Below are 15,088 nucleotides of genomic sequence, written 5' to 3' on the forward strand. Positions count from 1 at the left end.
GGGGTTTCACCATGTTGACCAGGATGGTCTCGATCTCTTGACCTCGTGATCCACCCGCCTCGGCCTCCCAAAGTGCTGGGATTACAGGCGTGAGCCACCGCGCCCGGCTCCTTTGCAGGTTTTAAGAAACAAATTTATAGCTAAAACTCAACCTCTCTTGCAAAGGCCAGACAAGAGTTGTGGCAGACAGCTTTGAAAATGGCTCCCAATAATCCCCACCTTAGTGATTTACTTCTAATGAACAGAATAGCACAAAAGTGATGGGATGGCCCTTCTGAGATCAGGTGATAAAAGATGGTGACTTCCAGATTGCTGTACTCTCTCTGACTCTTCTCTGATGAAATAAGGTTCCATGCCGTGTGCTGCCCTGTGAAGAGGCCCATGTGGCAAGAAACTGAGGCAACAACTTGTGAGACACTGACTCCTGCTAACCAACACAAGTGAGTCTGCATGCAGAGCCTTACCCAGTCAAGCCTTGAAATGATCATGGCCTGTGAGAGAGAGAGAGCCTGAAACCCAGCTGCAAATTACTGACCTACAGGAACTGTGAGATAATAAATGTTGCTTAAGGCACTAAGTTTTGGGGTAATGTGTTATGTAACAATAGATTCTGTGAAACAGATGATAATGGACCTAAATATTAACTGGTTTCAACTAATCATTCTGAAATACAGGTCTTCCTTGCAAGGGGCCAGGAATTTCTTTGAGGTGAGACAGATCTGGGTTCAAATCTTGCCTGTGTGACCCCTAAGCTATAGACACCATCTTCGAACCTTGGTTTCCTTATCTGCAAAGTGGAGCTAATGCTGTCTAAACTTTAGACGGCTGTTGTGAGGACTAGAAGAGATCACACACGTAAAGGTAACTGTCGGCTGAGTCTTCTCCAGCTGATGTGTAATGCCTGCAGTGTGTTCTTGTGAGGCCAGCTCTACTAGCAGGTCCTGCTGACGTCAGCCGTGGGGCAGGCCTGACCAGTCCTCTGAGAACAGCTCTCCAAGGCCAAGTCTGATGGAGCCTTTCTTGTCTGCTGTGAAACCACCAGGCGACCTCTGGTAATGTGGGAAAGAGAAGCGAGTGGCCACGATCATTTTCCGGTGAACATTTTAATGCAAACAAGGTGGTGCTTTTAGATTCATAAAGAAAACCATGCCAGAACGGGACAGGCCTTCTTTAATACATTTTTGTGGGGTGAATGTGCAGTTATAAGCCTCCAAGAAACAGAAATTCTTGTCCAACTTCTCTGAGCAGCTGATGTTTTACAGAATTCAGAATTGGCCTTCTCAAGGAAAATTATATTTCCCATTTCTACTGAAACATAGTGTAAGGCCAAAGCTTATTTATCCATTAAATACTAGAAGTAACCCCCTATATAATATTTTCCCTTGATTTCCTTCATACACAGAAGACAAACATTTTGAGGTAAACTTGAGTGACTCTGCTCTTATATGACGAGTCAACCGCAAAACTCAACTATCAAGAAAGGTTTCAAGAAACACTAGGCTGAGAAATGAGATTATAACAGAAGCCTATAGATGTACGTCTTGTTCAACTGTAAGGCCAGCCTTTCATGTCTTATCAGAAATTAAGGGCACGATATTTATCATAAGCCTGAACCATAAAAACAGAGCAGTGAGATAGAAAAACCACTTGGCAGTGGGCAATCTCAAATTTTAGCCTAGTAACAGTACAGCATAAACTGCAAAGGACTTCTTCATGTTCTGGGTTTGGGTTAAGTCACAATCCCAAATCCCAACAGTAATAGGAGTTTTTGTGGAGAGTTGGAAACCAGCTGTTTCTCATCCTTGGAAAATCTGAATTTTAGCACCTAGAACTGTTTTGGGTAGTCTGAAGAAGGCAGAGCTGCTTCAATATTATATTCTAATATTATCTTCCCTTTCTCTTAAAAAATTAAATGGAGGCAGAGAACTGGGTGCTGGTACCACCCAGAACTTCGGACTGGGGCTACATGACTCCTTCTGAATATCTCTGCAGGCAGTAATTGCACGGCTTAATTCTTCTAGACTGAACCACTTCAGATTTATGCCAGTGAAAAGCAAACGTTGTTTGTAAGTCATTTAATTGTGTTACTGTCTCTCAACTTTATCAGACGCAGCTGAGGCAGAGAGGCCTGTGTGTGGTCCTGTGGGATGCTCTGTAGTGCTTCCAGGCTCGTTCTAAATGCTCACAGCCCAAAGTCCCTAACGCTGCTTCTTCCAGACACATAACAAACTACTAATTTAACAGGTTCTAATGGCATTCGTCTCAATCCAGGATCCACGTTGAAGGCTGCATCTCCAACAAACTGACAGCCTTGATTGCAGGACCATAAACTAGTACACACTTAGGTGCAAACCTGGTTTATTATGTTCTTTGGTTAAACACTGTTTCTATATCCTTTCAGAGCATTAGGAGAACAAAGAAAATATCTGATAGAAAGACTGAAAACACATCCTTTGCTTTCCAGAGAAAAGACTGAATTTACACTGTGTACTATTATAAATTCTCATAATTAGGCTAGATGTGTAAGAAGGTAGGGCTTTTGTTGTGGTTAGTATATTTTGAAAAATAGATTCCCCTGGGCTAGCCAGCATCACTGTCCTGAGACCTGGACCTTCAAGAGTCTCTTGATAAAGGCTGCTCCACACATGGTCAGAAAAGTTGGGTCAGCTCATCATATCCAGACTGCATGGTTCAGTGTGGCCATCACTGTGCAGAGCCTCGGTTACATCTCTTCTGAATACAGATAGGTTTTGGGTGAACCTGCAGAAAAAGGAAGAAAGGGTTAAGGGTAGTAATAAGGCCAAGCCTCCATGAATCTCTGGATGATAAAGCCACTTTGGAGTTCAGGACTTCGGGGACCGCCCCTCCTGGAGGAAGGCTCTAGATTTCAGCTGAGCTCCTTTCTCTCCACTTCCACTGCCATTGCTGTTCCGCCAACAGTACCACCAACCTCTCATCTCTTCCTGGAAAACAGGGTTGACACTAAATCCACTCTGAACATCTTGAGGTGTACATTTTGTGGTTTTACTTTTAAAAAGCAATTTTAGGCCGGGCGCGGTGGCTCACGCCTATAATCCCAGCACTTTGGTAGGCCGAGGCGGGTGGATCATGAGGTCAAGAGATTGAGACCATCCCGGTCAACATGGTGAAACCCCGTCTCTAATGAAAATACAAAAATTAGCTGGGCATGGTGGCACACCTGTAGTTCCAGCTACTCGGGAGGCTGAGGCGGGAGAATTGCTTGAACCCAGGAGGCGGAGGTTGCGGTGAGCTGAGATTGTCCCATTGCACTCCAGCCTGGGTAACAAAAGCGAAACTCCGTCTCAGAAAAAAAAAAAAAAAAAAAAAAAAAAAAAAAAAAAAAGAAGAAGCAATTTTAGAAAAGCTAAATTACACATAGATGGTAAGGATTATTTAAAAAAGAACAAAAGTTTATGTGGCAAGCATTGGATTGATTTTACCAATAGTCATTTAATCATCACAAGTCTTCCCTGAGGTAGGTATCAGTATCCTCATTTTACAGATGAGAAAACTGAATTTAGTAGCTGAAAAAGAGGGGGCACTGGGTTAGACTACTTGGGTTCAAATCCTAGCTTTACCACTTATTAGTCAGGTGATGTTGGATGAATATTTAGCCTCTTGTCTTGGTACCTAACATGAGTAGTTTCCTCAAGGGATTGTAGAAAGTGAGAATTTAGGCTGGGCATGATGGCTCACACCTGTACTTACAGCACTTTTAGAGGCTGAGGCGGGTGGATCACCTGAGGTCAGGAGTTCGACACCAGCCTTGTCAACATGGCAAACTCCCATCTCTACTAAAAATACAAAATATTAGCCAGGTGTGGTGGCAAGCGCCTGTAATCCCAGCTACTCAGGAGGCTGAGGAGAATAACTTGAACCTGGGAGGTGGGGCTGCAGTGAGCTGAGACTGTGCCACTGCACTCTAGCCTGGGAAACAGAGAGAGACTCTGCCTCAGAAAAAAAAAAAAAAAAAAGAAAGAAAGAATTTATTGGGTCACTTTGCTTGAGGTAATGCTTGTAGGCCTGTAAATACTCAACACAGTGCCTGGTACATGGAAAAGAGTCAGTCCTCTGTGGCTATTACTCTCCTTAAACTAGGAGGGTTGTCTGCTCATTTCACAGAACAGCTCAGGAGTCAGTACTCAAATTTCCAAGACTTAGGGGAAGCAATTTTCCCCTGAGACACCTAGGGCTTCCTTGTTCAAGTCTCATCTGCTGGCTTCTGAGGTTGTCACTTTCTGCATGATCAAGGATCTTGAAGTGAGCAGTCAAGGGAACATGTCTGCAGATCCCAACTGACTTGGCCATGTATTACCAAAGCCCTGGCTGGTAACTCCAGAACACACTGTGGCTACTGATGATTTGCATTTCAAATGGAGCAGCATTTGAATGCTACCACATTTATAAAAGGATGGTGCAGGCATTTTCTTTTTTTTTTTTTTCCAGAACATATGTTCTTTCTCCATCATTCATTACTGTCTCTTCCACTAGAATGTAAGATCCATGAGGGGGAGGAAGCTTAAATAATTGGCTTAGCACTGGTAACCCCAATGCCTACACAGTAGATTCTGAATAAAGTGTTGTGCACTAAATGAATGAATGAACAAAGTCAGATCTAGCTGATAAGTTCCAGGATCCTTTCATTTAGATTTCATTGGCAACTGAGATACCAGCCATTCTTAAAGAACAGACAGAGGAAGAAATTAATACTGTAGGTCATACGTCCCAGGTGCCAGGCTTCACTACGTTCTGTCATTTAAACATCAGAATTGATTATTATCATCTCCATTTTACTGGTCAAGAAACTGAGTGGAGAAGTTAACTGCCTGCTGCCACACAGCCTAAAAACGCCAGTTATAAAATATCATCTTAAAAAAATTTTTAAATTAAATTTATTATTTTTGAGACAGAGTCTCACTCTGTTGCCCAGGCTGCAGTGCAGTGGTGCGATCTCAGCTCATGGCAACTTCTGCCTCCCAGGTTCAAGCAATTCTTTTATCCCTGAGTAGCTGGGACTACAGGTGAGTGCCACCACGCTTGGCTAATTTTTATATTTTTAGTAGAGATGGGGTTTCACCATGTTGGCCTGGCTGGTCTCAAATGCCCAACTTCAGGTGATCCGCCTGCCTTGGCTTCCCAAAGTGCTGGCATTACAGGTGTAAGCCACCATGCCCAGCCACAATTTTTTAAAAAAATTGACACATAATATTTTTACATCATTATGGAGTACATGTGATATTTTGTTATATGCACAGAACGTGTAATGATCAAGTTGGAGTATTTAGGGTATCCATTACCTGGAGCATTTACCATTTCTATATGTTGGGGACATTTCAAGTCTTCTCTTCTAGCTATTTTGAAATACACAGTACATTGTTGTTAGCTATAGTCAGGATCCAACTTAGCTGTAAGTGGGGTCTGTCTGACCTCAAGGACTATGTTCGTTCAAATGCCAAGAAGTCTTTCCTCGTTTTCCGTAGCAGATTTGCACTTTCCTTCTTTTCATCTTTTCAATTATAGTTATTTTTCATATCTCTCCTGTTGAATTATAAACTGCTTAAGGGCAGATACTACATTTTATTAATCTCTGTATCCCTATATCATGCCTAGTATGACACTTGAAAGAAAGCAAATAACCAATAATATTTACTGAATGGAATGGAACTGAGGCTAGGATCACAAGGTGTAACAGAAAGGGACATCTGTATGTAAGCTGTGTTAAGCACAATATAGTTATTTTCAATAAAGCTGGAATGTCTACTTCCCCCAGTGACACCCTACTGGGCAATGCTCACCTGTCTCTGTTCTTGACGGACAGGTTCTGCTCCACTCCTTCCATTAGGTTCCTGAAGCACTGGGCAAGGACCTCCTGCTTGGGGAGAGGCTGGCTGTTTATCAAACTTGCTCTCAGTTCACTGAAATACTGATGGAAGACAGAATTGTGTCAGAGCTCTGATTCCAAACCCGGCCTGAAGACAGATCGTAGGGAGACTGCTAGACCAGCTCTCATCTACTCAGGGTTCACTAATGCTCAGAGGAGTTTTTGTCTAGGTCCACTTTGAACCTTAAGCCCTTAGAGAAAACCTATGTGATAGAGACACTCCTAGTTATAAATTCTATGATTCCTTCCATAAAATGTCTTGCCATAATTGTTCTGTTGTCACTGCTTAGGCTGATGAAGTCCTTGCCTCCTCTGCAGGGACTGAATGCATGCTTTTCCTGACTCTCATCTCTACTAATCACAGAAAGACTGAAATGGGAGGGGTCCCAGGCTGAAGAAAATAACTAAAAATGCCTAGGGAGCATTTTAAGTGACTGATGGCAAGGCCAAGAGTCTTTCCTCAGACCTGATAGTCTTGCCCGGCTTTCGTGAGTCACGCCTTGAACAACTTCAGGCTTTGTTCCAAGTCTCTGTCCCTGTGGGTTAGAATGGGTTTACTCCTCTGAGGTGGGGTACTAGAGGGGCTTGCTTAGTTTGGGGAGAGCTTTCTGGCACTAAGAAAAACATCTGTCATGCCTGGTCACAAATATCTGCACAGCCCTTTCTTCCCTGCTGGGGACTGTGGGCTTTTATATAGACACAAGCTCTGATGCTAAGCACAGCTCCTAATCATTGGAAACAGCCTAATTTCAGCACAAAGACAACATTTTGCCAGTCATGCATTTATTCTTCCAAGCCCAAAAAGCATGATATTTAATTTCCATCATATATTAAAACAGCTTACATCAAAAAGCACACATAATTAATATGTAGTCAGGCTAATACTTAAATACTATATATCAGAGGCATTATACTTAAACCACAATGTCTTACTGAACAAGATTGGGAATGCACAAAACTACTTATTTTTCCCTTTTATAATGATGCAGTGACTCACACCAAATAGAAAATTATTAGTTTTTCATCCCAAACCGTGAAATATTGCCTCCATCAGTAAAGTATAATATTGTGATGTCATAAGCTTTTTCTAAACACTGAATTTGCCCTTATTCCCTCTCAATCATTTTAAAAGAACTGCTCTCTTTTATCGAGCTTGGATTTAAATCACAATAACACTGCGGGAAGATGAATGACAGTGCTGCTGAATGTGGCTAAAATTGGATACTTCAGCACAGGTGAATGATGAGACAGCTCTTCTCTTTTTGATATATTTTCTTCTTCTATTAGTTTCCTTCCAAGGCTGGGATTTTAGTTTGAATTTTAATGCTTGCAGCTGCCTCTAATCTCACTGTCTTTTTCCCCAGTACTATCTTATTGTATAGACAATTCATTCTCCCAAGCTGTAATGCACTGTTCCTCTGACTACTAGGGAGATGCGTGGGTTCAAGAGGAAGCTGGAGAGGCTTTGAGGCGGCCCAGGTGGCGAGTGCTCTGAAGAAGCTGGAAACGTGCGTGCTCCCAGACGAAGGGTGCTGGTTCTGTGCTGGAATCCCTGATGGGTCGCTGCTGCCACCACCTAGGGCAGTGGGGATCCCAGATATAAAAGATGGCCAAGGAAGGCAAAAGGGGTTGTTGGTCAGAATTCCCCTGGCACTGCGGGGAGGGGAGTGAGGATGAGCTTGAAACACTACTGAGCAAAGCACCCACCTGGTGACGAGGGGCTCTGCGTTCCAGAAGCGCTTGTTTTGAGGCCTCTGCTTACCTAAAAAAGATCTGGGGCCTTCGAGGAAGAACCTTCTAGGGAATACAGCCTCGCAGTGAGTTCTCAAGGTCCCAGTTCAAACTCAGTTGGCTCTGCTCCTCTGTCCTTTGTCATAACAGTTGAGCCTAGTTTATAGCTGCTCTCTTCTCCCAGGGACCACCTCTCGTGACTTCCAGCAATCACACTCACCTTCTCATTGAGCAGGATGAGCCCCAGGAGAGGCCTGGATACTGACCACTGGTTCCGACAGTCTTCAAAGACAATGGTGTTCATGAGGACAGACATCATCTAGAAGACAGAGTCAAAAAAGATTGAGATGCCTTGGCTCAGAGTTCTCCCTAGTCCCAGGCCTTTCATGTGCTCAAATTCCACCACTCCACATTGCTAACAGCTGTGAAAACTCTTCCTGGACAAACAGCCTAGACTCTGGAAGCTTATAATGCTGCCTGGAGAAACTATTGGCAAAGACCCCCAGCTCCCTGTGGAAGAGTTTCTACTCTGAAAGCCTTGGTGAGAACCTGTCAGGTAGGCAGAAGTCAAAAGGTCACTGGGCCAAGATGATCACTCCCTGTCTTTCAACTCTGATATACTTTCTTCTATACTAGGGCACCAGGCAAAAGCTCAGCTCACCTTCCTGTCTGCCTCCCGTTTCACCTAAGAGGTCATGTTATAGAGAGATGAAATCTCTTCACGGGCCCTCTCAGAGAGAGAGGGCAGTGGGACCCTGGAACATCATGTTTCTTGCTGGCTCAGGCTGTTTAAGGTTTTTCTTCACTCTTCATTCACTAATTCACTCACTCCCTCATTCATTGATTCCTACATGTACATTACTCATCCATTCTCTTAAATTCAGCCTGTGAGATCCGTAGGGGAGATAATACAGGCATGTACCACAGCCTCTGACCTTAAGTAGCTTGAAACCTCCTGGGGGAGACTACTTAGCAAAGAAATAACAGGAAATAGGGCTGGGCAAAGTGCAGTGGGCATGCAGAGGAGGGAGGGATGCCTCTGGGTCCTTGAGGAGATGTCAGGGAAGACTCCACAGAGAAGGTAACATTTAAGGAGTTCATTATAAATGCGTTCTAAGCAGAGAAAGCATCAAAAAAGTAGGGTGGGAATGAACACAAAGCGTTCTGCAAGGGTAAGAAACTTAGCACGACAGGAGAGAAGGGAGGTGGGTCAGAGGTGAGATGCCAGTGCCAGACTGGAAGACCCTGCTGAGGAATCTGGACTTCATCCTGATGGTAGTGGGGAGCTAGTGATATGTCTGCAGCAAAGGTGGGACAAGCTCTGATTTGCATTTAAGAAAGATCTCTTTGGGGACATGTAGAATGTGTACTGTGCAGGTGAAACTGAAGGAGAAAGACCAGGTATGATAAGGTTGCAGCAAGAGTCCAGGCAAGTGGCTGTGAAACAGGTTTCTGTCATTCATGGGGAGCTGATAATACAATGTCTGCTTCTCGGACTCTTTACCTCCTACCTCTAAGCCCTTCTGTTCCCACAGCTCCAGAACTCCTTTCCCCAAAAGAGGGCAGGGGCAATGGCAATTATGTGGCAAAGACCACTGCACACACCACCCCTTATTGGGCTTTAGTGACCTGAATTGTTTGGAATACAGTTGGTTTTGTCCTCTGGTATTTTTTGAAATTCAATTTACCCTGTGATCTCAGGCAAGTAACTGAACCTCTCTCCCTGTGTCTCAGTTTCATTAAGTATAAGGAGGGAAATAATAATCCAGCACAAGGAAACTCTGAGAATCAAATGAGATAGTGTATATAAAATTCATTGCAAAGAGTAAAAAGTGCTATAAACATTTAAGGTAGATAGTAACAGTAATGAGCTTTTCTGTAGTTCTAAACATCTGCCATTCTACACATCGTCATCATAACCATTAGGCTGGTTGCAAATGAAATCTGCCAATTACATATTTATTGTATGTCCAGTCTCTCTGGAGAGAGGCTAGGACTTCAGCCTGGCGTGCTGAACATCATTTGCAGATCACGTTTCCATGTACAATCTAACAAGCCACCCAAAGTCATAGAGCCACAAATTAAAGTGACAAGCAAAACTAACAGATCCACCTAGACAGTCTAAAATATTATGGCTTCACAATCTGAAGGCAGAACGGATATTTTAATGGAAAAGATTAAAGTCAGAGGCACCAAATTCCTCCAGTAACTGACAAAGCATCTTGAAGTGATGTGCCAATTACTTTATATGGTTCTCTCGCGTATTCATTTGTCTGAATGCATGTATTTATGTCTGTAATAAGTAAGGAGATGTTTGAATAAAACACTTTTCTAAAAATAAAGTTGGCTAAAATGGCTTTTTTTTTCTTTTTCATTCTTCTGGAAATATGAAAATTAGTGAGCAAATCTGCTTAAGTGGTACTGACATGGCAGCCCACATCCAGAATTATTTTTTCTAATATCCTACAGTTGGGTATGGGGGACACAGCCAACCAATGGGAAAATTCCTTTGGAGAAGGACCATGTGGAAGAATACTGGATGAAATGCTTCAGTACAGAATCACTTCCCAGGTCATATGAAATCTCTGGTGGGAGGCTTTCTGTGGCTCACGACACACATACGTCAATACTGAAAGGAGACAGCTCTCGACAATTCTGTACCGCCCAGCCCACAGTGAGTCACAATGCACCATCAGTATTTGGTACAAGAAATGGCTGTGTGAGCTGGGGCTCCAATCCTTCAACTTCTACTCACTTCCAATGCTGCTACAGGGATGGCTGGAATGGCTGTTTCAAATCTGCCCAGCTTCTGGAGGTCTAGATCTCAATAAAATAAAATTAAACAAATGTGCCCAGCCTAGACTACATTTTCTAGGGCCTATATCTGAAAACACATACAATATCTACCGCATTACCCTGTGTAGCTACTATGCCAAACCAGGAAAAAGCCCATGTCTGAGGTGGAGTTGTATGACTTGGTCCATTTAGGAAAGCTCACGCCACACTGCATCAGGTGCTTCCTCATTATCCCCCATCCTTCCCACAGAACCTGGCAGGAGTTTTAGGATATTTCTCTCAACAAAGAGAAACAAACATGGTATGGTAAAGCCAGGCTTTGGAGCCAATCAGAATGAAGCCCCAATCTGGCCCTGTCACTTAACTTGAGACACTGGACAAGTCATTTTACTTATTTGAGCCTTTATTTCTTTACCTATAAAGTGGAGGACAATAACACCTATTTTAAAAGGCCACTGTGAGGAGTAACTTCTCTGCTGTATATCAGGCTTTGATACTGTGCTTGCCGCATAGTCGGCATTCAACATACTGCTCCTTTACTGCTGCTGTGGGTACTCTCTCTGGTCCAGCCCAGTGGAATTTCATGGCTCAGTGGAGGGTTCCAATTCATGTCCTGATTAGATACAGGTAAATGAGATTACAGTCTCTTCACAATTATCTAACTTCGTTGGGGGTTGCAGTACGACACATGCACGTACACAACTAAAATAGGAAACAGTTCAGAAAGCATCCTTATTTGATGTGGCACATGTATTTGTAGGAATTCTGAACGGCAGCGTATGTGTTGTTCTGAAAACCTGTAATTCTAAATCAAACACAAAATTACTCTACAAATATCTGACCCAGAAAAGTAACACAAAGCAATGTTGTGTGATCGATATCTCTGTTCATTCCCTCGCTCCTCTAGCTCTCCAGCCCTCACATGGAATGTAACACACAAGCACAAAGCAAATTGGACTTTCCTACCCAAATATGCTAGGTCACACTTTCTCTACGGAAAGGTGGTAACTAAATGCTCACTTTATTATTTATTTATTTTTGAGACAAGGTTTCACTCTTACCACCCAGGCTGGAGTGCAGTGGTGCGCTCTCAGCTCACTACAACCTCCGCTTCCTGGGCTCAAGTGATCCTACTGCCTCAGCCTCCCATGTAATAGGGACTACAGGCATGTGCCAACACACCTGGCTAATTTTTGTATTTTTAGTAGAGACAGGGTTTCACTATGTTGGTCTGGCTGATCCCAAACTCCCAGCCTCAAGTGATTGCCCGCCTTGGCCTCCCAAAGTACTGGGATAACAGGTGTGAGCCACCACGCCCAGCCTATTCATTTTTATTTTTAGAGACAAGGTCTCAGTCTGATGCTCAGCCTGCAGTGCAGTGGTGCGATCACGGCTCACTGCAGCCTCAAACTCCTGGGCTCAAGCCATCCTCCCATCTCAGCCTCCTGTGTAGCTGGGACTACAGGAAGGTGCCACCACACTTGGCTAATTATTTGATTTTTTGTAGAGACCAGGTCTCGTTTTGTTGCCCAGGCTGGTCTCCAATTCCTGACTTCAAGCAATCCTCCCCCCTCAGCCTCCAAAAGTGCTGGGAGTGAGCCACCGTGCCTGGTCCGAATGCTCAATTTAAGCCCCTTCTGTTCTGTCTCCTGCTGAAATAGACAAAGATATGGTTTGTGTTAGATGCTTTACTGCTAGACAGTGAACTGTATTTTTTTCTAAGAAAGTTGAAAGCTCAGTGGGTCTAGAATCTGATGGTTGGATGTTATTAAAGAGCAGAATGGTTGGAGAAATAGGAGCAGAGACTGAGAAAATGGAAAAAGCCAACTTGACTGAATACAGGGTGATGACTACAGTGACAGTTGGGTGAGGAGACTGGATTGCAAACTCCTGTGGCACTGCATCCCCAGTACCTAGGGCTAGGCACTGACACACATCAGGGATTTAGAAAAGAGCAACTGAAAGAGTAAATACATCAATGAATCAATGCACAAGGAAGAATGAAGTATCAGGAGCTAAAGTATAAAGAGCTGAAGAACTGAAAGGGCACTGTACAGAAAACAGGGAGGTTCTTGCCTTCATCTATGGCTTAACTTAAAATGGAAGTAATACATTGTTCATTTTCAAGGATGTTGCTTTTTTGTGTATAGCCTGAGAACTCTTCTATGCCACTGCTGTCTTATAGCCAGCACCAGAGAGTGCCTTTGTAGGGGCTTGCAGGTTACAAAGGCCAAAGGCTGGGGCACCATCATTTCTAATAAGAAGAACTTTCACCTAAGAGTGGGCTGTGGCTGACAAGTTTTCTCGCCACCCAACAACAGTAATAGCCCTCATTTATGGGGCATCTTCTGGGTGCTTAGTGTTCTGCTGGGCACTTGCCTATGCCATTTCTAATCCTCAAATAACGGTGGGAAGTAGATATTATCCCCATTTTACAGACTAAGGATGTGAGGTTCTGGACAAATAGGTAACTTGTTCAAGGTACTGCGGCTACCAGGATGTGAAGCTGAACTGAGATTGTTCATAGGTCTGCCTAAGTCCATCATGCCAGTCTGCTGTCTGCCACTGTCTTGCTGGGTAAGTGAGGACCAAGACCACCAGCACAGAGGCTGAGGCAGTATGACCTGCTCCTACTTTATACATCTGGAGGACTAAGGGTGTCCCAAGCAAGGCTCATTGCCGGCCATGGCTCATTCTTCCGCCTTCAGTGAACCTCTTAGATATGTGGTCCATGTGTACCTCCTCCGTTCAGACACCCTGCCACCTACTGATGAGTGAGGCCACCACGGAAATTCTTGTGATTAGAATCCAGGGTAGTGGTTCCTGGAGAGTTCTCAGCAGACCTTCCTGCCTCCCACCTAAAGCTTTTATAGCAGAGTTGGTCAACATTTTCAGGCTTTCACAATGAACAATGGCAGACGTCATAGACTGCCTCTGGAAAATGGTCCACTGAATATTTCGATAAAAATAATGGTTTTCCTCCTACCAAAAGTACCATGTACACAGCAATTTAAATTAACATAATAGAAAACATTAGTAAATTAAGCCAATTTCCTTTGAGTTACAATATTCCCTATAACGTGAACACATTCCATTAAGTTTAACGTATTGAATAATGTAACTAAAAAAATTCCATAAAGTTCTAAGAAACAGGAGAAAAAAATTCAGACTATTCCCTCCTGCTCCCCATCTGTACCAAAAGACAAAACTGAGGCTAAAGTGATGATATGAACCCGGGTCCTACAGGGATCAAATCCTCAGTGTATAGGGAATTCCAGCTCTTCTCTATCCTAGCTTCTTTGTTCGGGGTTGCATGTTTTGATTATACTGCAACTTTACTACCTGTTGATCAGCAAAATGGAAAATGGGAATGGGGCAAGAGTAATCTGTTTTGTCCAAAAGGTGGAAAGAAGGGCCTAAGAAGGAGGCTCTGGCCAGGTGTGGTGGCTCATGCCTGTAATCTCATCACTTTGGGAAGCTGGGGCAGGCGGTTCACACGAAGTCCGGAGTTCAAGAACAGCCTGGCCAGCACAGTGAAACCCTGTCTCTACTAAAAACACAAAAATTAGCCAGGTGTGGTAGTGTGCATTGTAATCCCGGCTACCTGGGAGGCTGAGGCAGGGGAATTGCTTGAACCCAGGAGGTGGAGGTTTTAGTGAGCTGAGATTGTGCCACTGCACTCCAGCCTGGGTAACAGTATGAAACTCTGTCTCAAATTAAAAAAAAAAAGGAGGTTCTGGTTTAGGTGAAGGAAGGACAGACCAAAAAGATCAAAGAAAAGGTGAGAGACCAAAGACAAAGCATCTCTGTGTCTAGACCTGGAGAAGGGGTAGGGGTGGGGTTGCGAGGGCAGAGAACAAAAAGAAAGATGGCCGGGCGCGGTGGCTCAAGACTGCCTGTAATCCCAGCACTTTGGGAGGCTGAGGCGGGTGGATCACGAGGTCAAGAGATCGAGACCATCCTGGTCAACATGGTGAAACCCCGTCTCTACTAAAATACAAAACATTAGCTGGGCATGGTGGCGCGTGCCTGTAATCCCAGCTACTCAGGAGGCTGAGGCAGGAGAATTGCCTGAACCCAGGAGGCGGAGGTTGCGGTGAGCCGAGATCGTGCCATTGCACTCCAGCCTGGGTAACAAGAGTGAAACTCTGTCTCAAAAAAAAAAAAAAAAGAAAGATGATCAGGGCTGTGCCCAATGGGATATATACCATAGAATGGGGTACCTTAATCTGTTAATCTTTTTTTTTTGAGACAGAGTTTTGCTCTTGTCGTCCAGGCTGGAGTGCAATGGCACAATCTTGGCTCACTACAACCTCCGCCTCCCAGGTTCAAGCAATTCTCCTGCTTCAGTCTCCCAAATAGCTGGGACTACAAGGCTGGGCCACCATACCAGGCTTTTTTTTTTTTTCTTTTTTTTTTTAGTAGAGATGGGGTTTTGCCATGTTGACCAGGCTGGTCTCGAGCTCCTGACTTCAGGTGATCTGTCCACCTCAGCCTCCCAAAGTGCTGGGATTATAGCCGTGAGCTACCACGCTCGGCCAATCTGTTAATTTGTCAATTTGTCTGCCTTAATGGGAAGACGGATAGGATACAAAATTATCTGTACTTCTGGCCAAGCTAAATTGTCCTTCATTCTGATGCAAATAACTTGGTCATGTT

General features: G+C 43.9%; 1 protein-coding gene across 4 annotated transcripts in view; it reads right to left on the reverse strand.

Moving 5' to 3' along the window:
• Positions 1 to 1,084: 1,084 nt before the first annotated feature.
• The window catches only part of RANBP17 (RAN binding protein 17), a 392,711-nt gene continuing 378,707 nt past the window's right edge, over positions 1,085 to 15,088 (reverse strand). For all 4 annotated transcript variants that reach the window (XR_001830698.2, XM_017547691.2, XM_017547690.2 and 1 more), the window contains 3 exons: positions 7,854 to 7,952; positions 5,817 to 5,944; positions 1,085 to 2,760 (listed from right to left, as the gene is read on the reverse strand). Coding sequence is in view for 3 of the 4 variants with exons in the window: in XM_017547691.2 (XP_017403180.1) it covers positions 2,664 to 2,760; positions 5,817 to 5,944; positions 7,854 to 7,952 (324 nt within the window). In the remaining variant the exon portion in view is untranslated. The remainder of the gene's footprint in view (positions 2,761 to 5,816; positions 5,945 to 7,853; positions 7,953 to 15,088) is intronic.

Source organism: Cebus imitator, unplaced genomic scaffold (genome assembly GCF_001604975.1).
Source record: "Cebus imitator isolate Cc_AM_T3 unplaced genomic scaffold, Cebus_imitator-1.0 Scaffold200, whole genome shotgun sequence".
NCBI classification, from domain to species: Eukaryota; Metazoa; Chordata; class Mammalia; order Primates; family Cebidae; genus Cebus; species Cebus imitator.